Below are 23,404 nucleotides of genomic sequence, written 5' to 3' on the forward strand. Positions count from 1 at the left end.
AGCCTAGGGGTTTAATCAGAGCTGTAGCTGCCGGCCTACACCACAGCCACAGCAACTCGGAATCCATAACCCACTGATTGAGGCCAAGGATCGAACCCGAGTCCTCATGGATGCTAGTTGGGTTTGCTAACCACTGAGCCACGACGGGAACTCCAGGAGTTGTAGTTTTAAAGGATGGACTAGGGAGTTCCCATTGTGGCTCAATGGAAATGAACCTGACTAGTATCCATGAGGATATGGGTTTGATCCCGGCCTCCATCAGTGGGTTAAGGATCCAGCATTGCCATGAGTTGCAGTGTAGTTCGCAGACTTGGCTTGGATCCTGTGTTGCTGTGCTGTGGTGTAGGTCGGCTGCTGTGGCTCTGATTAGACCCCTGGCCTGGGGACCTCCATATGCCTCAGGAGAGGCACTAAAAAAAAAATTAAAAATAAATAAACAAATAAAATAGATGGACTAGGAAGTCATCACCAAGAAGGTGATGGTTGAGCAAAGACGTAAAGGAAGCCAAGGATTAAGCCAGGCGAACTTGTAGGCGAAGAGTGTTTGAGGCAGAGGGAACAAGGGCAAAGGCCCTGAAGTAGGAGTGTGCCTTGTTTGTTCACTGACCCTAAAGGCCAGTGGCTGGAATGGAATGAAGGAGGAGGGGAGAGGTCACGGGAGGCCAGATCACATACGGCCTGTAGACCATCGCCTTATATTCTGGGTGAAATGGAAAGTGCTGGAGGGTTTGGCAAGAGAAGTGACCTGAGATTTACAAGCTGAAACAGTGGTCCCTAACCCTGGGCACAAGTTTGAACCATCTGGGCTGCCTTAAAGTACCTCTGGGAGTACCCGTCGTGGCTCAGTGGTTAACGAATCTGACTAGCATCCATGAGGATGCAGATTTGATCCCTGGCCTCGCTCAGGGGGTTAAGGATCTGGTGTTGCCATGAGCTGTGCTCTAGTCGGATTCATTTTCACTGTGCCACAATGGGAACTCCTCCCCAGAAGATTTTAAATTGCAGCTAAGGCTGAGGATGACCGTGTTAGAAGGCTCTCTTTCTAGCTGCTTGTCCAGCATAGGCTGTGGGTAGGCAAGGACAGATGGAAGTTCTTGCAAAAAGCTAGATGAGGAGTTCCCACCGTGGCTCAGGGTTAAGGAATCTGACTAGAAACTATGAGGTTGCAGGTTCAATCCCTGGCCTTGCTCAGTGGGTTAAGGATCCGGCATTGCCGTGATCTGTGGTATAGGTCACAGATGCAGCTTGGATCCCGCGTTGTTGTGGCTGTGGTGTAGGCAGCTACAGCTCCAATTAGACCCTTAGCCTGGGAATCTCCATATGCCGTGGGTGCGGCCCTAGAAAAGCCAAAAAAAAAAAAAAAGCTGACGAGATATGTCGTGGTGTCGACCAGAGCGCCAGAGTGGGAGCAAGGGAAGTGGTGAGAAAGGGCCAGTTTCCGAACATGTTTTTGAGCCAACAGCGCTAGATGATGGCTTGGAAATGGGATGTGAGGAAAGGGAAAGTCAAAGGTGACTCAGCCTTGGCCCAGGAAGCCCTTCACTCTTGTTGTTTGGTCATTTCCTGCCTGTCTACTCCATCCTGAGCTGCAGGCACGCCTGTTCTCCTTTGACTTGTTAACTGTATGATCTTGTCCTTTTTTTCTGGTGAACTATGCCTGCTGAAAACCCAGAAAATGAGCTGAAGCCTTACCAGTCCCCAAAGGCAAAATAAGCCCACTTCAGTATCTACTTGTAACACCTAATGCATTGCATTTTCTTTTTCTTTTTTTCTTTGGTCGTCTTTTAGGACAGTACCCGCAGCATATGGAAGTTCCTAGGCAAGGGATCGAATCGGAGCTGTTGCCGCTGGCCTACACCACAGCCACAGCAACACTGGACCTCAGCCGTGCCTTCAAACTACACCACAGCTCACGGCACACCGGATCCTTAACCCAGTGAGGCCAGGAACTGAACCTGTGTCCTCATGGATACTAGTTGCTTTGTTACCCCTGAGCATGATGGGAACTTATATCAAATTACTTTTAAAAGCGTTTATCTTCATTGCTGAAATCTGAGTTTCTTGCTGTGTATAAGAAAGGAAGAGCTTAGGCAGTTCCCGTCATGGCTCCGTGGTTAACGAATCCGACTAGGAACCATGAGGTGGCGGGTTCAGTCCCTGGCCTCGCTCAGTGGGTTAAGGATCTGGCGTTGCCGTGAGCTGTGGTGTAGGGCGCAGATGCGGCTCAGATCCCATGCTGCTGTGGCTCTGGCGTAGCTACAGCTCCGATTTCGACCCCTAGCCTGGGAACCTCCATATGCCGCGGAGCGGCCCTAGAAAAGACAAAAGACAAAAAAAAAAAAAAAAAAGGCAACTAACGATTTTCCAGCTTGGAGAAGTGGCTCCATGGGAGGGCAGTAGGTTAGGAAAGAACGAAACCGTGGTTAGGGGTCGTCTCTGGCAAAGGCGGCAACCTCAGCAGTGTGGCAGTCAGGCTTGCTCTGAAGCAAAGGGGCCAAGGGGCTCCGTGATCACCCCTGGCTGCCATCCACGGCCAGGAAAAGGGGTGGGGGGGACGTGTGCTCAAGGGATGATGATAGTGAAATGAGCAGGGCGGGGAGGGAGTGGTGCAGCAGGGTGACCCCAGAGGGGACTCTTACTGTCCCCCATCCATCGAGTCACCCTCGCAGCTGGCCCCAAGCAGGTGTGAGTGGGGAGTCCCAACAGGCTAGGAAAGCTGCCAAAGGGCCGCAAAAGGATAAAATGGAGGACATCCTTGATGCACGAGTCAGTCCTCCATGAAGACTGCCAACCGTAGCTACCGCCGTCTTCAAACTGAGCTAAGCAAGCCCCTGTGCAGACAGACAGACTGAACTCTGGGGTCTCTGGGGACTGGGCTCTGAGTGGGAGCCAGGACAGAGGTGGCCACACACAGGGCCAGCTGAGTGGCTGAAAGACTTGCCCCCTCCGCATTGTGACTCCCTGCAATGGGCCTCATTGTGACGCCGCTCCCTCACCTGTTGGTAGGTGTCCCCAGGTCCCGGCATGAGTGCAGTGTGGGTCAGGGCCGGTGGGGGGGGGGGCGGCCCACGTGGCCCTAGGACCCCCCCACCATGGAAAATCAGCTCTGGCATGACCACCTGGGGTGCTGCCATCAATACCAAGAAAGCACCCAGAACGCCGAGGACCTTCTCCTGCTGCTGCTTGGGCTCGTCGTCCTTGTCAACATAGGCATCAACATGGCAACTGTGGTCAGTGATGGCCCCGGCTGAAGATGGTGGTGGTGGAGGGTGGGTGCCAGCTGCAGCCCGTACCCCCCGCCTGCAGGCCCGGCCTTGGCTGGGAGGGGAGTGGGAGTGGAGAGCCTCGCCTTCATTCCCACCCGCCCTACCCCACCCCCAGATGTGGCAGGGGCTCCAGAATGTCTTAGACAAGATCGCCCATTGGACTAATGACAAAAGTAAGTACGGCCGAGAAATAGGGGGCACCCTGCCCCCGCCGCTCCTGAGGCCCCAGAAACCCAGGCCCCAGCGCTCCCAACCCTGACCCCTTCTGTCCCTCGCCCTGCCCTCACAGACTCTTGCCTCCCCCAGATGAAGTCTTGCAGGCTTGTGAAAGGTCCCCCAAATATCCACCAGCCAAGGCCCACGATGTCCACCTCCACTGCACCCTGGACCCTGTAGAAGTGAAAATGGCCCAGCCCACTCGCTACTCCTCTTTCTCCTACCACCATCTCTGCAACCGCAGCCGCCGCCGCCGCCGCCGCCGCCGAAGCCGCTGCCGACCCCCCCACCGCCCCAGATGCAGCCGCAGCCACAGCCGCAGCCGCAGCCGCCGCGCCTGCAGTCACCAGTGGAGGCCAAAGACCCACAGACGGTTCCCCTACAGCCGCTCGGTCTTCCGAAGCCACATGGCAGCCACAAGATGGCACAGCTGCGGCCGGTGTCCTCCTTTGACCCGGAGGACCTGGACTCCTACCTGGAGGAGGAGGACCTTTCCCCCCCACGTCCCAAGTACCTGCCGGGGGGTTGGGGAGGAGGGCTCTACCCGCAGATGGGCCTGCCCTCCAACGTGGGGCTCTGGGGCCGCCAGGGTGGGATCCTGGCCAGCCTGCCGCCACCCTCTCTCTACCTGTCACCCGAGCTGCGCCGCCTGCCCAAGCGTGTGGAGGCCAAGTCGGAACTGAGGCTGCAGTCCTACGGGCCCCCCTACTCACCGTCCCGCATCTGGGGCAACGTGGAGGCCGAGCAGTGGACCTCGTCTCTGCCGCCCCCCCGCCGGCTGCCCCCAAACCCCTCCTGGGTCCCTGGGGGGCACAGCCCTTACCCCTCACGGGGCCAGCTCCCGTATGACTCCTGGGACCAGCGGCGGCGTGGCCTAGAGGGCTCTGAGCCTCCATCCGCCCTCGTGACCCGGGGCTCCCGGCCCGAAGCCCGGGAGCACTCGTCCCCCCACTCCCCCCGGCGGAGCCTCCCTGGCCAGCCGCACGGGCAGCCCAACCGCAGTCCCCACCCATCCACGGGACACTTGATCTACTCCCGGGATCCCCACGAGGTGCGGCGCCGGGGAGCCGAGTGGGCGGAGGCGCTGCCCACCCGGCACCCTCTGACCACCTCCACCTCGCTCACCATGCTGGGCGAGGCCTCGTACCAGCGGGCCCCGGCTCCCAGCTCAGCCCTGCTCCTGCGCTCCTCCCAGCCGCTCCCCGAAGTCCAGGCGACGGAGCCTCCCCCGCCCCCGCCCACCTTCATGCCACTCAGCCGGAACCCAGGGGGCAATGCCAACCACCAGGTGTACGACAGCCTGGAGCTGAAGCGACAAGTGCAGGAGAGCAGAGCGCGGGCCAACTCGCTGCCACCTTCCACCTCAGCCTCCAGACCCTCTCTGCACAGGAGCAGGAAAATTAACTGACCAGCTGATGGGGGTGGGGGGCGGGCGCAGACGGAGGAATAAAGAGCAACAGAGTCCAGGAAACACGAGTCGACTGTGGCTTGGAAGCGCCACTCGTTCTGCCAGCCTGAGTCCCCTGCCCTTGGCTTCCTGACATGAGAGGCCAAGGTCCCCTTGGTTGAGGGGCCACAGTCCCGCCAGCAGGCCCCTCCTGGTCCTACCCCAGGCTAAGCGGATTGGCCTCGGTAGCTCCAAACCACTGCGCAGGTCCTCTGAGTCTCAGCAAATCCCTGTCCCCAAAGAGCCTCAGACAAGAAGCTGGTTCCAGACTTGGAGGTGCCACCTCTGGGCAGATCTGGGTCCCCGCCCCGTGAAGGGCATGAAGGCCAAGGCTCTGGATCCCGGCCAGGCTTTTCCCTGGGCTCTGAGGCCAAGGTCTTCTAGTCTCAGGAATGCTGGTCAAGGCGATGAACTGTATTTGAACAAGTGAGTGAACGGGCAGTGAGGGAATAATTGACCGAGAGACGGGAGGCGTGCTGGCCACTGGGCCCCGTTCGACTGTCCTGGCTCAGGTGACCCGAACCTGGTTACCAGGGGGTGCCACCCAGAGGCCTCCTGTTCCTCCTCCTCCCTCATTGTGACCCCAGCGCCCTCCCCATTATGACCCAGTCCCTCTCCCCCTCCCCCACCAAAGGAGTCTGGCTCCCAGTGAGTATGTGGGGGCCAGGGGGCCCAGGTAGTCCTGGGACCCCCGGCCATGGGTGAGCGAACCCACCACGGAGCCCAAGCGTGCTCTGGCACCAACCCCAGGAAGTGCCAGGACCTAGGAGACTCGATTCTTCTGATTCTGGGCAGCTTCATCTTGCTCAATGTTGGGATCAATGTGGTGACTCTGGTCAGGGCAAGATCTGGGCAGCAGGGTTGGGGGAGCCCTGGGGTCTCAAAGGGGCCGAGGCGGGAGGGCTGCTGGGGTGTGGCCGGACAGGCGTTGGCCTTCAGGGCTCACCCTGCTCCCGGACCCTCCCCTCCCCTGCTTCCCCCAGCTCTGGAGGCATCTGAAGAGCTCCTTGCGGACCCTTTTCCGTCATTTTTTCCCCAAAGGTGAGTGGGCCCCAGCCTGGGCTTAGGGGATGTGGGTCTGGCCCTTTCTTGGGTCCTGTCCCGATGCTCGGCCCCTCCGGAACCCAGGCCCTGTCCCCTCCTGGCTCTCCCGCAGACAAGCAATCCGTCTGTGTAGGCGGTCATCCCACGTGCATGCGATGCTCCGTGGATCCCAAGAACCTGTGCTCCAGAGTCTCCTCCCGCTTCCACCGTCACCCAAGCTGCTTGCTCGGGCACCCTAGCCACCTCGACTCCTGGATACCAGACACCAATGATGAGAAGGCTTCTAGGTGTTGCTGGATGCCGCCTCAGTGTGGACACGCTGGGGCTCCCATGGAGGCTCCATGGGGGCTGTGGAAGGAGGGGATGATGGGAGCTGGGGAGGCCCCTCAGGTCACAGCCTTGAAGGCCCAGGCCACCTTTTTCTCCAGGCAAGATGCAACTTCCAAGTGCCGCAGAGTGAGCAAGGTGGACATGGTTCCACTCCGCCTGCCCCAAGAGAGCAAGACTAAGACCCCAGACTACGACCCAGCCCGAGTCCCGGCCCCGGCCCAGACCCACTCCCCAGTCCGGCCCCCTGGGCACTCTCCTGCCAAGGCCCAGATCTCCTCAGCCCAGCCCCCTGAGCACGCCCCACCCCAGGCCCAGTCCTGCTCCCCACTCCACCCCCCCGAGCACGCCCCACCCCAGGCCCAGTCCCGCTCCCCACTCCACGCCCCTGAGCACACCCCACCCCAGGCCCAGTCCTGCACCCCACTCCACGCCCCTGAGCACACCCCACCCCAGGCCCAGTCCTGCTCCCCGCTCCCCCCCCCTGAGCACTCTCCATCCCAGGCCCAGACCCAGTCCTTAGCCCTCACCCCTGTGCACAGTCCTGCCCAGGTCCATGGCCCTGAGAACACTGCCACCCACACCCCAGCCCAGGCCCAAGCCCAGACCCCATCGCATGCCTCAGCCCAGTCCCTGGGCCCCACCCCTGCCTGCACCCATGCTCCTCCAGCCTATACCCACACCCACACCCTGGTCCCTCCCCCAACTTCTGCTCCTGCTCCTACTCCTGCCCCAGCCCCTCCACCAGCACCTGTCCCAGTCTCTGCCACGACCCCCGTCCCAGCTCTGGTCATGGCTCTGACTACCCCTCCAGTCCCGCCCACCACCCCTACCCACATCCTAACTTCTATTCCCTCTACGTTGTCTGGCTTCAGCCAAGGCCTCTCCACGGGCCATGTGGTCTACGATGCCCGCAGGGTAAAGCAGAACTTATTCCATGTGTGTCCCCCTCAGAGCTCTGAGTGCTCCAGGAAGGACTTGGGTACCCTCTCCAGGCCCCAAGAGGGGCGGAGTCTGGTGAGCTCTGGTACGGCTGAGCAAACATTGAAGCAATGTAATGGGGACAGTGCCCAGCCCCCCCCAGGATCCATATTGGGGTACCTGGAGCTGGGGAATATGGAATGGAAGATCTCAAATGATGCCAAAGACAAATTTGTACAGCCCAAGACTTTCCCTTACTGCAGCTTCCATCCTTGCAGCTCTGAGAAGAGAAACGCAGACTCCCAGGCTCTAGTCTACCCCAAATTCCTGGTCTACTCCAAGGATGCTGCACCTTCTCAACCTTGCTTCCATTCTCCAGCCAGTGCCTGGACCTCAGCAGGCACTGGGCCGCCACCGTGCACCCTTTCTCTGCCTCTTGTTTCTCCCAGATCCTTCATCCTTCAACACAACCACCCTCAGAAGCCCTCCACCTTCGTACAGACTCCTGCCTTTCCCCCAGCCTCCAAGTCGCCTCAGTCTGTCCTCTCTTCCCAGGGCCCCATCCCTCCCCAGCTCTCTACCCTTTCCCAGACTCCAAACCAGCCCCAATCCCCCAAAGTTCATGAGAGTCTAGGCCTCACCCAAGATTCTGGCCTCCAGAGGACCCCAGGTCCTTCGAAAGACTCTAGCGTTCCCAGAAACCCAGGCCTTACTCCGAATCCAGGCCTCCCCAAGAACCCAGGCCTTACCCAAGACCCGGGTCTACAGAGGACCCAGGCCTTACCCAAGATCCAGGTCTACACAGAACCCAGGCCTTACCCAAGATCCAGGTCTACACAAGAACCCAGGCCTTACCCAAGACCCTTATCTCTGCAAGAATCAAAGCCTTTCCCAAGACTCCGACCCTCACAAGAATCCAGGCATTACCCAAGATTCTGGCTCCCAAAAGAGCTTAGGTTCTACTCAAGAGGCATGTTTCTTTCGGAGCCCGTGTCTCCCCCAAACCTCTGGTCTCCACAAGAACACACCGTTTCTCCAAACTTCTGATATTCAGAGGAGCTCTGGAGTCTATAGAAATCTAGAACAAAACCAAGAGAGGGTACTCTATAAAAGCCAAGAGCTCTCCCAACCAACCAGCCTCCACAATAGCCCACATCCTTCTCAAGATTCTGGGTGTTACAAGAGCACAGGTAATGCCCAAGATATAGGAATCTCTAGGAGTCTAGATTCTGGGCCACAGAAGAGTCCATACTCTGCCCAAGACCCTGGAGTCAAGAAGAACTCAGGCCTTTCCCAGGAATCTGGTCTTCATAAGAGCCCAGGCCTTGTCCAAACCTCTGGCCTCCATAAGTGCTCAGGCCTTACCCAAGACTCCGGAGACTACAAGAATCCAGGCCTTACTCAAAATTCTGGACTCACCAGGAGCCAAGGCCTTACTCAAGGTTCTGATATCCATAAGAATCCGGCTCTTCCCCAAGCCACTGAAGTCAAAAGGAGATGTGGCCTTACCCAAGATGTTGGAATTTGCAAGAGCCCAGAGCATACCCACGACCCTAACGTCCACGGGTACCCAGGAATTAATACAGATCCTGGCCCTCGCAAGGGCCCAGTCCAGACCCAAGACTCTGGCCTCCCCAAGGACTCCGGCCTTCCCCAGGGATCAGGCCTCCCAAGGACCCGGGCCTCATCCCACATCCTGTCTTCCACCAGAACCCAGGTCTCACTCCAGGAACTGACACGGTCCCAGTCTCGGGCCTACATCAGACCCGAACATCTTTTATACCTGAGGCGCTTCCTCGAAAGGAGGGTGCAGAGCAGCACGTACCATGGCCTTCTGTCCGTCCAGGTCAGAACTCCTGCTCTCCCAAGGCTCAGGTCATCTACAATGACCTGCAAACCTTCTCAGAGGTACCTGTGCTAATTGAGCTGCAGTCATCCTCCCGGCGAGCAGGCAGCCAGGACTGGGTGTACCACCCTGCGGATACAGCTCTGCCAGCCTGCCAGAACTACCGCCAGATGTCTATGCCTCCCAAAGCCAACTGGAAGCCCTACTGCCCTGGGTCGGGCACCCGGGTAGGGCATGTGGTCTTTGACGCCCGCCAGAGACAGTTTGGGGGGGCCAAGGACAAGTGCGAAGCTCTGTCTCCCAGGCGCCTTTGCAGAGAGACACCCAGCAACTTACCAGGGACCATTAAGGAGTGGGGATATCAGTGTGTGATGAGACCCTTGGGAAAAGAGGGGACAGATGTGCATGAGGAATAAAGAGGCAAAGAGACGTATCCTGTGCTTGCTTGAGGCCATCCGCCCCAGCCCCAGCCCACGGAAACCATCCCTGCTTCCCCTCCACAGCTGCATGGCTCAACCCATTATCCCCAAGGCCCTAGAGCTGCACTGTCCATCACAGTAGCCACTAGCCAAATATGCCTTTGAGAATGTACATTCGTTAAAATTAAAAAAATTTAGGCGTTCCCGTCGTGGCGCAGTGGTTAACGAATCCGACTAGGAACCATGAGGTGGCGGGTTCAACCCCTGGCCTCGCTCAGTGGGTTAAGGATCCGGTGTTGCCGTGAGCTGTGGTGTAGGTTGCAGATGCGGCTCAGATCCCATGTTGCTGTGGCTCTGGGTAGGCCAGCGGCTACAGCTCCAATTCAACCCCTAGTCTGGGAACCTCCATATGCCGAGAGAGCGGGCCTAGAAAAGGCATCAAGACAAAAAAAAAAAAATAAAAATTGAAAAATCTAAAATCCTCTTCCTCAGTCTCACGATCTTCCAAGTCCTCAACGGCTGCCTGCAGCCAGTGGCTACTGTATGGCACAGCACAGATTTACATTCCCAGCATCACAGAAAATGCTATTGAAGAGCAATGCGCTTTAGAGTTTGGAGGAACTTGGAGTTCCGTCGTGGCACAGTGGAAACAAATCCGACTAGGAACCATGAGTTGCAGGTTCGATCCCTGGCCTCGCTCAGTGGGTTAAGGATCTGGCATTGCTGTGGCTGTGGTGTCGGCCGGCAGCTGTAGCTCAGATTAGACCCCCAGTCTGTGAACCTCCATGTGCCACAAGGGCAGCCCTAAAAACGAAAAAAAAAAAAAACAAAAACAAAAAAAGCGATTGGAGGACTTTAACTTTCCTTGTCACCCATCCCCAGCATTTAAGGCTCCCACAGACAACTTGGTTCATTTTTTTTTTTTTCTTTCTTTTTAATGGCCACGCCCATGGCCTAGGGAAACTCCTCGGCCAGGGATTGAATACCCATGCCACAGCTGCAGCAACACCAGATCCTTTAACCCACTATGCCAGACTGGGGATCAAACCTGCGTACTACGGTAACCGCATTCAGTGCCAAGCCGTTGCAGTAGGATTCTTTTTTTGTTGTTTTTTGGGGTTTTTTTTTTTGTCTTTTTTTCCTTTTCTAGGGCCACTCCCCAGGCATATGGAGGTTCCCAGGCTAGGGGTCTAATTGGAGTTATAGCTGCCGGCCTACACTACAGCAACAGCACTGCGGGATCTGAGCCGCATCTGCAACCTACACCACAGCTCACGGACACTGAGCAAGGGCAGGGATCGAACCCGCAACCTCATGGTTCCTAGTCGGATTCGTTAACCACTGCGCCACGACGGGAACTCCCTGCAGTAGGATTCTTAACCCACTGCGCCGCAGCAGGAACTCCAGAACTCAGTTCTTTTTAGGATATCTCAGAAGCCACTCTCTGGGGAGGAATAAGCTGTAGGGATGGACGCCCAGTGCCTGATGTCCCCAGACAGTGGGAAAGAGCCTAGGCTTCTGGTTCCCTGATCTGGTCTCTTGGGTCACACCCAGATGTGTGGAAACTTGCTCCCCCATTCTGGGCTGTGTTCGGGGCTCTTGGTTAGTGATGGAGAGATGACCTCTCTTTGTCAATGACTAGGAACCTCTGAGATTTCGGCTCCCCAACTGAGCTTAGAGTCTGAGTCCCCTCCTTTACAGGCCTCTAATTTTTCCAGGTGTCTCCACTTAATTTTTGCCCATGAACTTAGGCCTAGTTCACTATAGAAGCAGATCTCTGGGAATTCCTGTCATGGCTCAACGGAAACAAATCTGATTAATATCCATAAGGCGGCAGATTTGATCCCTGGCCTTGCTCATTGGGTTAAGGATCTGGTGTTGGCGTGCTCTGGTGTAGGTTGCAGACATGGCTCAGATTTGGCATTGCTGTGGCTGTGGTGAAGGCCAGAAGCCACAGCTCCTATTCAACCCCTAGCCTGGAAACTCCATATGCTGCGGGTGTGGCCCTAAAAAGACAAAAAAATTTTTTTTAAAGAAATAGGTCTCTGGGAAAAAGGAAGATAAGAATTCCTGGTCTAGGGGTTCCCGTCGTGCCGCAACAGAAACAAATCCGACTGGGAACCATGAGGTTGTGGGTTCGATCCTTGGTCTTGCTCTGTGGGTTAAGGATCCGGCGTGGCTGTGAGCTGTGGTGTAGTCAAAGATGTGGCTCGGATCTGACATTGCTGTGGCTGTGGTGTAGGCCAGCAGCTACAGCTCTAATTAGACCCTAGCCTGGGAACCTCTGTATGCCACAGGCGTGGCCCTAAAAAGACAAAAAAAAAAAAAAAAAAAAAGAATTCCTGGCATAGCATGAATTGGTCTGATCTGTGAGCCTACCTCTGGTTTCCTATCTTTCTGTCCTATTTTTCTGGCTCCTAGTTTTATCCTGGACTTAAACTGTGCTCATGATAGCACTGGTCACTGAAAGCAATTTCCTTCCCCTGATAATTTTCCATTGTCCTGCTCTAGCCCAGCTGGGAGGTTCCTCTGGACTTGATCTTCAGTCCTGGTAACTCTTCCGTGTATACAGATGAGCTGCAAGATTCCAAAGTGTTTTCCCTGCCACCATTCATGTGTGTCGGAGGCGGGCATCGCTCATATATGTCCCTTCCCTGAGTTGGATGTCCATCCCTGGGTCGCTACCTGTATGGTCTTAACTAACACTTCTATCATCAATTCCAAGTGCTATGTCCCCATGCAGCTGGAGAGTCCCCTTCCAACACCTCTCTGGCTCGGCTCTGACCTTGGACAAGTCATGTGCAAGGCTTTCAAGGCTATTGTCTCATCTCTAAAACGAAATGCGAGGAGTTCCCCTCGTGGCTCAGTGGTTAACGAATTCGACTAGGAACCATGAGGTTGCGGGTTCGATCCCTGGCCTTGTTCAGTGGGTTAAGGCTCCGGCGTTGCCATGAGCTGTGGTATAGGTCGCAGACATGGCTCAGATCCTGCGCTGCTGTGGCTCTGGTGTAGGCCGGCGGCTACAGCTCCGATTTGACCCCTAGTCTGGGAACCTCCATGTGCTGCGGGAGCAGCCCTAGAAAAGCAGAAAGAGAAAAATAAAATAAAATAAAATGAAGTGAGAACTGAATGGAAGAACCCTTCTAGATTTAGGTGACCAGGACTCCTCTACTGACACGTGAGACTTAAAGGCCCTTGTTTCTCCCCAGGCCCTAGGGTACGTCCCCCACAGTTTTTATTTTATTTTATTTTTTGGCATTTTAGGGCCACACCTGTGGCATATGGAGGTTCCCAGGCTAAGGGTCGAATCAGAGCTGTAGCCGTCGGCCTACACCACAGCCACAACAACGCGAGATCTGAGCCGCATCTGCCACCTACACCACAGGCTCACAGCAACGCCGAATCCTTAACCCACTGAGCGATGCCAGGGATCGAACCTACATACTCATGGATCCTAGTTGGTATCGTTAACTGCCGAGCCACGAAGGGAACTCTTGTCCCCATTATTGTTTGCTATTCAGATCCATCCTATTACACCTCCGCTCTAACTCCACGAGTTTGAGTGGGGTTGACCTGGGCTTGGAAAGACACAGAACAGTTTATCGCCATAGAAACTACAACTTCCATCAGGCACTTCTTCAACGGAACAGGAAAGGATGTGGGGGCGTGGCCCCAACGCCCTGGTAGCTTGGAAGACAAACTACAACTCCCAGGATGGCCTTGAGATCTCAGTCGAGCGAAAAAAAGGAGTGAACTCGGCTGGAGGCTGGGCGGGGCCCGAACCGCCCCGACAGCCTCCAGAAAGGGGCGTGATCGTAATTTAGGGGCGTGGCCTCGTGGGCAGCAGGAAGAAGTTACCTGTTGACTCGCTCTATCCATTTTTTTTTCTCCCCCGGCCCTTGCAGCTACCCGTAAGAGGGAAGCCGCAAACCACAAGCCTCTTCCGAAAAAGAGGTAAGGGGAGGTAGACAAGGGCGGCGGAGGAGACTGGCTATTGCATTCCGCAGGAGGGCTCCAACAGCTACTTTTTACCTGCTGAGTCAGGTGAACCGGTCCATCGGGGCGGGGACCAGCATATGAGAAAAGGAAAAGGACATAGGAGGTATTTATTTGTTCGTTTTCCAGACTAAATTTAGAGCCCTTCACCTGCAGACCCCAGTGCTCGGAAAAAGAGAAAAAACGGGGGCGACTTCTCTGCAGCAGAAGGAGAGACCTGTCTGGGCTTCCCTCCGTCGGTGTACCTCCTAGCCGCCCCCCCCAAAAGACAGAATGGCTTCCGCCGTCTGGGGGAGTGCTCCTTGGTGGGGCCCACCGCCCCCAGCCCCAGCCCGGCCGCTCACGGACATAGACTTCTGCTCTGGTGCCCAGCTGCAAGAACTAACCCAGCTGATCCAGGAGCTGGGTGTGCAGGAGAGCTGGAGTGACGGGCCCAAGCCGGGACCAGACCTCCTCCAGGCTAAGGACTTTGTTTTCTCTTTGCTGGGTAAGTAACCCTAACCTTTGGCAGCTCTCAGCCCCGCCCCGCCCCAGCTTTGGTTCACGCCCTCACGATCCCTTCTCTTTCCTTAGGTCTCATTCACCGTCGGGACCCTCGCTTTCCTCCCCAGGCAGAGCTCTTGCTGCTTCGTGGCGGAATTCGCGAGGGCTCCCTGGATCTGGGGCCTACGCCTCTAGGTCCCTACGCCCGGGGACCTCACTATGACACCGGCTTCACGCTCCTGGTGCCCGTGTTTTCACTAGACGACACTGGCAGGAGCTGCAACTGGACGTGGGATCCTGTTACGCATGGGTCTGCCTCCCAGAGCAGGTACGCGGAGCCTCCATCAGGGAGGCATGGCAGGATTGCCTAGGACCCCCAGTCCCCGGAGAAGGTGATTCCATCCACCCAACCCAAAGTGAAGAAAGTCTCAAGGACCCGAAAACCTCTGTGGACCAGCCGCACGGTGACGTCACTGATCCTGAGGCACACGAGTCTTTGGAAAAATCACCTAGTAACGTTTCAGTGCCAGAGTCGCCTCAGCAAGACGCAACCGATGTTGGCTTTCCCTCACCATTGAAAAAAACGAATGGTGACGTCACCAAAGCAGCCGACGTTAGCCCAATGCCACAGCCCCAGCCGTCGGAGGCTCGGGAGGCATGGCCCACATTGTGTCCCGCCCAGGTGGCTGCCTGGTTCTTGCTTCGCTGGCTGCGGTCGCTGAGTCCCTGCTCCCGGTCCCAGGTGCCCCGCGCTTGGTTCACGCAGCCCGCCACGCTGGGTACACCACCATCCTGCTGGCTACGCCCGGGCCCCCGCGCCGACTCCTGCTTTTCGACCTGATCCCTGTGGTGTCCGTGGCCGGCTGGCCCGAGGGGGCTCGGAGCCACTCGTGGGCCGGCCCGTTGGCCACGGAGTCGTCCTCCTTCTACCTGGTGCCCGGCGGCGGCGGCGGCGGCGGCACAGAGCGGCCAGAAGCCTCTGGCTGGCAGCTCTGCTTCGCCCGCCAGGAGCTGGCGCTCAAGGCGCGCATAGCCGAGCCGCTGCTGCAAGCGCACGCGGCAGCCCAGGCGCTGCTGCGCCCGCTGGTGGTCGGGACCCGGGCCGCAGCGCCCTACCTCCTGCGGACGTTGCTCTACTGGGCGTGCGAGCGGCTGCCCGCGCTCTATCTGGCGCGGCCCGAAAATGCGGGCGCCTGCTGCCTCGGGCTGCTGGATGAGCTGGGCCGGGTGCTCGAAGCCGGGACGCTGCCCCACTATTTTCTGAGTGGCCAAAAGCTCCGTGCAGGGGACGGCGCGGTTTCGCTGCTTGGGGCGTTGGCCCTGCTTCGCGGGGACCCTGCCCGGGCCCTGCGCGCCGCCGTGGAGGAGGCCAAGGCGGCGCGCAAGGGGGGCGGCTTAGCCGGCGTGGGAGGCGGGGCCCATTAAAGATGCTGCTCCAACTGGCCTGGAAAGTGCTTCTGTTGGCCAGCGGAATGTGGAGGGCACTGCTCTCCCCTCACCTGGGAGACAGGCTGAGCGCCCAGGTCCCAAAGAGCCCGTTCTAGAAGGCCTCCTCGTCGATTCCTCCCCATCCTCCCACCCTCCTCCTGGCACAGGTTCCATTCTGGCCTCTCCACTTTCCGGATCTGTGGCCAGCACCCCTCCTGCTCCCGTGCAGCCTTCGGGGCCGCCGTCTTCCCCCCCCCCCCCCCCCCAGTTCTTATGGTCTTTTCTCTTTGGAGTCAATATGGATGGGGGTGGGGGAAATTATTTGCTGACAAAACGTGGAAAAAAAGCGGTATGGAGACCAGGAGCTGACCAGTTTGAAAAGCGGAGTTGTTAAGGAGGCCAGATTTCACCCCAGGCTAGAACTCACCACCACTCCTATCTCTTCCGTTACTCCCCCCCCAACCCCGCCCTTTCCTCATCCAGCCGTCCTCCATCCCGTGTAGTAGGGTAGTAGGGTCCCTTTCTCCATTCTCCAGGCATCCGCCATTCCATCTGACGCCCAACCTCTCCCCCCATCCAGGGTTCCGTTCAGTGGAGTCGCCTTCTTGTCCCTCATCCTCTGAACCCCGAGACATGCGGCCTTGCCTCGGCTCCGCCTGCCTCTAAGGCCGTCCTCACTCTCAGCCACCAAGGAACCCCGGGGTTCCGCCCGCCCAGTTTCACCCCCCTCTTTCCCAGCGTCTCCGCCCCCTGCCCCGCCCCCGGGCCGGCTCTCCGAGGAGGGGGAGCTGCTGTCGCCGTCGCCGCCTCAGCTTCCCACAGCCGCTACCGCTGCCGCCGCTGCCGCCTCGCCGCTTGGTCCAGCCGCCAGGCCCAGTGCTCACTTCGCCCGACCAGGGCGCTCTGCGGAGACACCCTCACTCCTTCCTGGGGTCCGGGACGCCTAGCTGGGCGTGGGGGGAAGCTCCGCTTGCGGGGTACAGGGAGGGAGGAGCCTGGAACCGGAGCCAGCGCCAGCCGTCGCCGGATCGACAAGACAGGACAGGTTGAGGGGCGTCGGGGAAGGAAGAGGGGGTGTTATAGGCAGTCCCGGGGAGGACCAGGAAGCCCTGTCGCAGAAAGCTCCGATGCGCTCTTGACTTACAGGGGGTCTGCTCACATTTGGGGACCCGTGACAACGTGGGTGCACTCCTCTCTCGGGGGGCTGGTTGGATTGGAGGGCGTGGGATCTAAACAGCACCAGCTGTCCCCGAGGAAATTAAGGGGCTGCCAGAAAAAAAAGGAAAACCAAAAACCTATGCTCCTTATTCCGAGGTGACAGAGGGCCCTTCAGACAACCACCTGGTGTAACCACTAGGAAGGGCGGATTTGGAGGTGACTTCAAAAGGAGTGGAGGGTAACAAGGTGAGGAAAGGGGCTCAGCAGCTGGAACGCTGTGCCACTAGAAATGGGGGTGACTTGGTGAGAAATGGTTTTGTCCAGAGACAGGGCCTGGGAACCTCTTCACTGAACAGGGACAGTCTGGATATTTCCAGATATAGTTTTGGGGGATTCCAGTGGGGGGAAAAAAAGTGGGGGATTCTGCACTTCGTGGGTGGCAAAGGAAAAGACACCCGAGGTTGGGTTCTTCCCTGACATTGGCAGCACCCCAGCAGGAGTGAGGCGAGCTAATACCCCCCAAACTAAGGACCCACACACTTAAGATTGCAAGAGTGGATTTGGCTGGAGTGCAGGGCCTGAAACAGGGTGGGAAGGTGCCTGGGAATACTGAAACCGTAGCTTGGAAAATTTGAGGGTCTTGGCTTTGGGACAGGGGAAGTGGGGGACAGGGACACTGGAGATCAGGGAAAGGAGGAGTGTTCAGAAGGGGGACCAAAGTTGAGGGTGGGGTCCATTGAGAGGTGCAGAGGCTGCAAGGTCTGGCAGGCGGAGCTAGCGCCGGGCCCAAGGGTGGGAGCTGGTGCCAGGGGTGAGGGTCGTCTAGGGCTTATCCTCAGGTCCTCTGGGTGGGGCGGTGAGTCGGGACCGGAGCGTCAGGAGCATGTCCTGGTGAGCGAGCGGGCTTCTCTGGAGGAGCCCAGCGCGCTCCGGACGCCCGCCGGTTTGGGGGTGTCTTCTCCCGGGGCGCCATGGCGGCGCTGGCCAGTAGCCTGATCCGGCAGAAGCGGGAGGTCCGCGAGCCCGGGGGCAGCCGGCCCGTGTCGGCGCAGCGGCGCGTGTGTCCCCGCGGCACCAAGTCCCTTTGCCAGAAGCAGCTCCTCATCCTGCTGTCCAAGGTGCGACTGTGCGGGGGGCGGCCCGCGCGGCCGGACCGCGGCCCGGGTGAGTGGCTGGGGTGGGGTCTCCGGGCCTGGGGTCTCTCTGCCTGGGAGGTTGAGGCCAGGGACCCCGAAGAGCGGGGCCCGACTGAGGGGGGCTCCCGGAAAGTGAAAGGGGGTGGGCCAGGACCACAAAGTCTCGGCAAGACGATGCCGATGCCTCAGTTTCCCTTCTCTTCCCCCCGTAACCCCGAGTCTCCTTGTTTTCGAGGGCAGGGGGAGGGCTGGAGGGGCTAAGCCTGGCGCCCCGAAGCCTGGCAGCTCCGGCTGCCCCCCACCCCCAACAGAGGAGTCCCCACCCCCACCGTCCTCCGCCTACGTGCCGGCTCTCGCGATTCTTTCAATCCCGAGCGGAGGGGCCTGGGGGTTCCGGACGCCTGGGTCACCCCGAGGGTTTCTGCAGCTCGGGCAGCCCCGCCCCCGCCCCGGTTCTCCCGCTCCTCCGAGCCTTGGCTCGGTTCCTCCTGGCCGAGCTTGTCTGGCTGGGCGCCAATCTCCCCAGCTCTCCCCCGGGTGTCCTTGCAGCTACCTCGCCAGCCCGCCCCTCTGTGCGCCCTCCTCCCGTGACCTGCGCTTCGACAAGGGAGCCGGGCAACCCCCCATCACCGCCCCCCCCACGCGACTCCGAAATCGGGTCCCACGGGCTCAGGGGACCCTCTGCCGCGAGGAACTCAGACACAGTGCAGGCTGGAGACCCGCACGGAGATTGGGGGGTCGTACCACCTACAAGGGGGTACCGGGAAGTCGGCCGGGAGCAAGCACCGGGGAGGAGAGTTGCGAGGGTTAGCGTGTGGTCCCCGTCCAGGTGCGACAGGCAGGGAGTCCCTCTGGCCTCGCTCCCGCCCGCGGCCAGCTCCCTTAGGGGGAGCCCCTCGGGCCCTGCTCCCCCCACCGCCAGCCCTCCGCAGTGGTACGGTCCGCAGCCCACCCTCTGAGTGGGACCCGGCCCCCACGTGACTCAGCCTGCCTCGCCGGCATTCCGGCCCCCTCCCCCATTTCCTTGGTCTGGTACCCGGTGTCCCCCACCCCAGGCGGGTTACCTGGCTGAAGGGGAGAGGCTGAGCCTCAGGGAGGGCTGGGCCCCCCGCGAGCCAGCAGACTGACAGACAGACAGACAGACAGATGGGTCAGTGTCAGACAGGCCGGCGCTGGGCCAAGGCGAGGCCCGCGCCAAGCGAGCGGCAGCCGCAGCAGCAGCAGCAGCAGCAGGTGCTGAGTCAGCGTCAGGCCCAGTCCCACCCCCACTCCTGAGGGGGCGTCCCTACCCTGTGGTCACCTTACTGACCCCCACATTGGCAAACACACTGCCCCTTCAGCTGCCCTGCCTGTCTCCCGCTGTTCTCTGCCTTTGGATGTAGCTCTCCCCTTCCTCTTCCTTTCTCCCCTCCCCCACTTCTGGTTGAGCTGTAGAGTAAGAATTAAGCCTTTAAATAAATTTCAATACGTTAAACTGAAAGCTGGTGGTGAGAGGAAGCCAAAGGGACCCACACCCTAGCTTCCTCTGGAGTCAAAAGAGGAGAGAGAGGGAGGAGAGAGAGCTTGCTTGGCGAGTCAGCGAGCTGGGGCCCTGGGACCCTCTTCCTTCCCTCTGTGCTTTCTCGCTCTCCTCCGATCCCGCCAAGTGTAGGCATCTTTCTGGGAACAGAGATGTCATGTTCCAAGATGCATGTCTCTCCCTCCAGAGCCTCAGCTCAAAGGCATCGTCACCAAACTGTTCTGCCGCCAGGGGTTCTACCTCCAGGCGAATCCCGACGGGAGCATCCAGGGCACCCCAGAGGACACCAGCTCTTTCAGTAAGAAGGGAAGCCGGCTGCTGGGCGGGATGGGGGAGTGCGGGCCTGGCGATGCCAAATCCTATGCCTGCTTCAGGTTCTGTTCTTTTTAGTCCGGCTCTTCCCCCCCCTTCCCCCCCCCCCCCGCCCCAGGGGAGGAAGTGGAACTGGACCCGGAAGCGGGGCTCAGAGGGGGGCTGGGGGCCCCTAGGTACTGATGCCCACTCTCTCCACCCTCAGCCCACTTCAACTTGATCCCCGTGGGGCTCCGTGTGGTCACCATTCAGAGTGCCAAGCTGGGTCACTACATGGCCATGAATGCTGAGGGGCTTCTCTACAGCTCGGTGAGACAAGGAGGCTGAGTGGCCTGGGGTTTGGGGACCGTCCTAGCTACCGCCTTCTCAACGCCAGATACTTTGCAGCTCAGAGTTTCCACTCCCTCCAGCTCTTGCTGACGCCCTGTCCTCACTGCCTCCACCCGGGCATCTCCTCCAGGGTCCTTCCGGTTGGTTCCTTTTCTTGAACAGCTCCCCCGATACCCCCAGGCTCTTTGAATGTCCAACTCTGTTGACCTTTCAGGACCCCCGTGTCCCAACCTGCCTCCCCTCGACCTGGTTCTTCCTTCCCCAGAGGCATTCTGATTATTGGGGAGGAATTCAGGAATGCCTCCAAGTAGGAATTCCCTCCAGGTCCTCTGGCTGGAGAGAGGCTGGGAGTAGAAGAGAGACACACTCTCTTCTGATTCCAGGCCCCCAGAAGTCTAGAGTTCCCAGCCATCCGGGGCGGACCAGGCTCTCCCTTGTCTGCCCTTCCTCCCAGTTCCTGCATGGACTCAGCAGTCGGCCCTCCCAGCCTGACATGTACCAACTATATCCTGGCTTGTTCTTCCCAGGGCTCCTTCTGTGCAGTGATGTGTCTTTGTCTCTCTGTCCGTGTGTGCCTTTCTGGGTCTTTGTCTCCTCAGCCACATTTCACAGCTGAGTGTCGCTTTAAGGAGTGCGTCTTTGAGAATTACTATGTCCTGTACGCCTCTGCTCTCTACCGCCAGCGCCGTTCTGGCCGGGCCTGGTACCTGGGCCTGGACAAAGAGGGCCGAGTCATGAAAGGCAATCGAGTCAAGAAGACCAAGGCAGCCGCCCACTTTGTGCCCAAGCTCCTGGAAGGTGAGTACGGACCCTGCAGGAAGAGGTGGGCCACATGGGAGGGCATTGACCTTGACATGGACGTGCAGTGACACCCCCTCCCCCCACCCCCCCGCTGCAGTTCAGGGGCTGTACGTGTTTGAAGAGGACACCTGTTAGGACACATCAAGTCAGGAAGGCTTTGGCCTTTGGGGGTTTGGGGAGCTGTCTGGTGTGGGCTGGGGTTCCCAGAGGATGAGTATAGGGGAAGGGAGCCCTTTCAGAGGTCTCTCAGCACCTAACTCTCCTTCCTGCTCCTCTCTCTCCCCTTCACAGTGGCCATGTACCGGGAGCCTTCTCTCCACAGTGTCCCTGAGACCTCCCCTTCCAGTCCCCCTGCCCCCTGAAATGTAGTCCCTGGACTGGAGGCTCCCTGCACTCACACCGAGCCAGCCAGCCACCACCCCAGCCCTGCTCCTGGCCCTGCTCTCACCCCTGCTGCCACACTCATGCCCTCAGCAGCCAGGTCCCACCAGGTGCTCTAATCTGAGGGAGCCCAGGGGCTGGCTCTGACTTCCGGAGCCGCCAAGACTCTTAGATCCTGGGATCTGGGAGGGGGCTCAGAGAGGGGATTGTCTGAAAATGGTCCTGGCTGATCCGTTCTTTCCTCCCACACCCACACCATCCAAAGCCTTCCCCCAAGATGGCACTGGGGGTTCCCAAACTGACAGAACCAGGGCATAAATCCTCCCCACTATGGGCTTGGCCACTTCCTGGAGCCCTTTGCCCGTTCCATTGCTACTGAGCCATAGATTTTTAGGTCCACTGGAGCTCAGGATTCCTTTCCTTCTTGCCCTACTCCACCTTCTGCCTTGTTCTGGACCGGTTCTGGAATATTCAGGCTCCCCAGCCAGGGCCATTTCTGCACTCAGGCTCTGTGCTGGAACACAGGCATGCTGCCAGGCTCTGTTCTGGATCCATCATGCTTCTATCCTTGACCCAGATGGACCCCTGGTTTCCAAGTAGAGAGAGGCTGGATTTAAGCCCTGTCCAGCTGTTGGCCTTGGCCTGCACTGGGACCAGTCTCAGATCACCATAGGTTTAACTTTCTTATCCCAGAGACACCCAATTCCAGAGCATGTGTTCTAGACACATATGGAGCCATACTTCCTTCTGAATCTCAGCTCTAGGACATAGACCACGACTCTCAGCCCTTCCCGCTGTGATGGAACTGAGGCCTCTATAGCCATGTTATTGCTTTAAAATAAGTTCTAGGCCCACCCTCTCCCCTTCTCTAGTGATGCCTGTTAAGGATGAGCTCTGGAAAGGACCCAGCTATGATTCACAAAGAACGAAGTTCTGGATAAATCAAGAACCATTTCTTGTTTTTCCTAGATAATTTTTTAAAAATCTTCTTCCTCTAGAATGCTAACCTTATTTTTACATGCAGTTTTTAGCTCCTGCAACTCAGCTGGGGTCCTGCCAGGGAGACAGAGTCTGAGGAAGGGCAGAGGAGTTTTGGAAGGATCCCTGGCTCATAGTAGGGAAGCTAGGATGGGGAAGGGGCCAGAACCATGCATGATTGGACCTGTGCCTGGGTTATGGGGATGTGAACACTTAGCTACCTCAGCAGGAATTCCTTCCAGGTCCCTTTTAAAGCTGAGGTCTTTAGGGTAACTGGTCTAGAATAAAAAAGACAAATGAGGAGTTCCCGTTGTGGCCCAGTGGTTAACGAACCCAACTAGTAACCATGAGGTTGGGGGTTCGATCCCTGGCCTTGCTCAGTGGGTTAAGGATCCGGCATTGCCCTGAGCTGTGGTGTGGGTCGTAGACACGGCACACGGATCCTGCGTTGCTGTGGCTCTGGTGTAGGCCGGCAGCTACAGCTCCGATTCGACCCCTAGCCTGGGAACCTCCATGTGCCGTGGGCGCAGCCCTCAAAAGACAAAAGACAAAAAAAAAAAAAAAAAAAAACAACCAAAAAACAAATGAGAGGAGTTCCCGTTGTGGCTCAGAGCCTAAGAACCCGCCTAGTATCCATGAGGATTCAGGTTTGATCCCTGGCCTCACTCAGTGGGTTGAGGATCCGGCATTGCTGCAAGCTGCAGTGTAGGTCACAGATGCAGCTTGGATCCTGAATTGCTGTGGCTGTGGCGTAGGCTGGCAGCTGCAGCTCCAATTCAACCCCTAGGCCGGGAACTTCCATATGCCGCGGGTACAGCCAAAAAAAAAAAAAAAAAAAAAAAAAGACAGATGGAACATAGCCACACCCCCCTTTGCCACAGCAATGAAGTGATACCAGTTCAGCAATAAGTCCCATCCCTTGCCCCTACAGGTCAGGCCACGGAGGGAGGGTGAGGGCCTCTTCTCTAGACCTCATACATCCCAGAGCTTCTTCTGAGTAGAACTTGCTTTATTTTACAGCCTATAATCTCAGCTGGGTTTTGGGTACCCAGAAAGGGCCTGACTAGATTTTTCTGAAAAATATGGAGACCTAAGGGCAGGCCTGAAAAAGATCAGAGGTCAGCAGAGAACTAGGAGGGAGGCTCTGAGTAACTTCAGACCTGGGCAAGGAAGACTGAGGGGGCGCTAAAGGGAGGGCCTGGGGCTCAGAGGCAGGTCACTTTTCCTCAGGCTCTTTCTACTTCTGGCTTGTTGCAAGAGGGGTGGATGCTCCCCTCACCCACACAGAACCCCGCTCAGGCTCCACCCATCTCCTGGCTCTGCTCCCCAGGGACCGGGTCTCCACTCCATGCTTTCTCAATTAAAGATTAAAGACGATTTATACAACTGAAGTGTT

General features: G+C 58.1%; 3 protein-coding genes across 3 annotated transcripts; all 3 read left to right on the forward strand.

Annotated features, from left to right (window-relative positions):
* Positions 3,069-5,199, forward strand: C12H17orf74 (chromosome 12 C17orf74 homolog). The gene is given in 4 exon segments (XM_021066326.1): positions 3,069-3,230; positions 3,382-3,439; positions 3,573-3,881; positions 3,884-5,199. Coding segments are annotated over 4 exon segments (1,512 nt in total). The 5' UTR covers positions 3,069-3,092; the 3' UTR covers positions 4,891-5,199.
* On the forward strand, positions 13,010-23,394 carry TMEM102 (transmembrane protein 102). The gene is given in 9 exon segments (XM_021067827.1): positions 13,010-13,969; positions 14,056-14,234; positions 14,237-14,660; positions 14,663-16,438; positions 16,708-16,797; positions 19,394-19,504; positions 19,724-19,827; positions 20,532-20,646; positions 20,941-23,394. Coding segments are annotated over 4 exon segments (1,545 nt in total). The 5' UTR covers positions 13,010-13,755; the 3' UTR covers positions 15,391-16,438; positions 16,708-16,797; positions 19,394-19,504; positions 19,724-19,827; positions 20,532-20,646; positions 20,941-23,394.
* FGF11 (fibroblast growth factor 11) lies at positions 16,158-23,399 on the forward strand. Its single transcript, XM_013981311.2, has 5 exons — positions 16,158-17,715; positions 19,394-19,504; positions 19,724-19,827; positions 20,448-20,646; positions 20,941-23,399. Exons 1-5 carry the CDS (start codon positions 17,523-17,525, stop codon positions 21,009-21,011), a joined length of 678 nt encoding a protein of 225 aa, XP_013836765.1. The 5' UTR covers positions 16,158-17,522; the 3' UTR covers positions 21,012-23,399.

Source organism: Sus scrofa, chromosome 12 (genome assembly GCF_000003025.6).
Source record: "Sus scrofa isolate TJ Tabasco breed Duroc chromosome 12, Sscrofa11.1, whole genome shotgun sequence".
NCBI lineage: Eukaryota > Metazoa > Chordata > Mammalia > Artiodactyla > Suidae > Sus > Sus scrofa.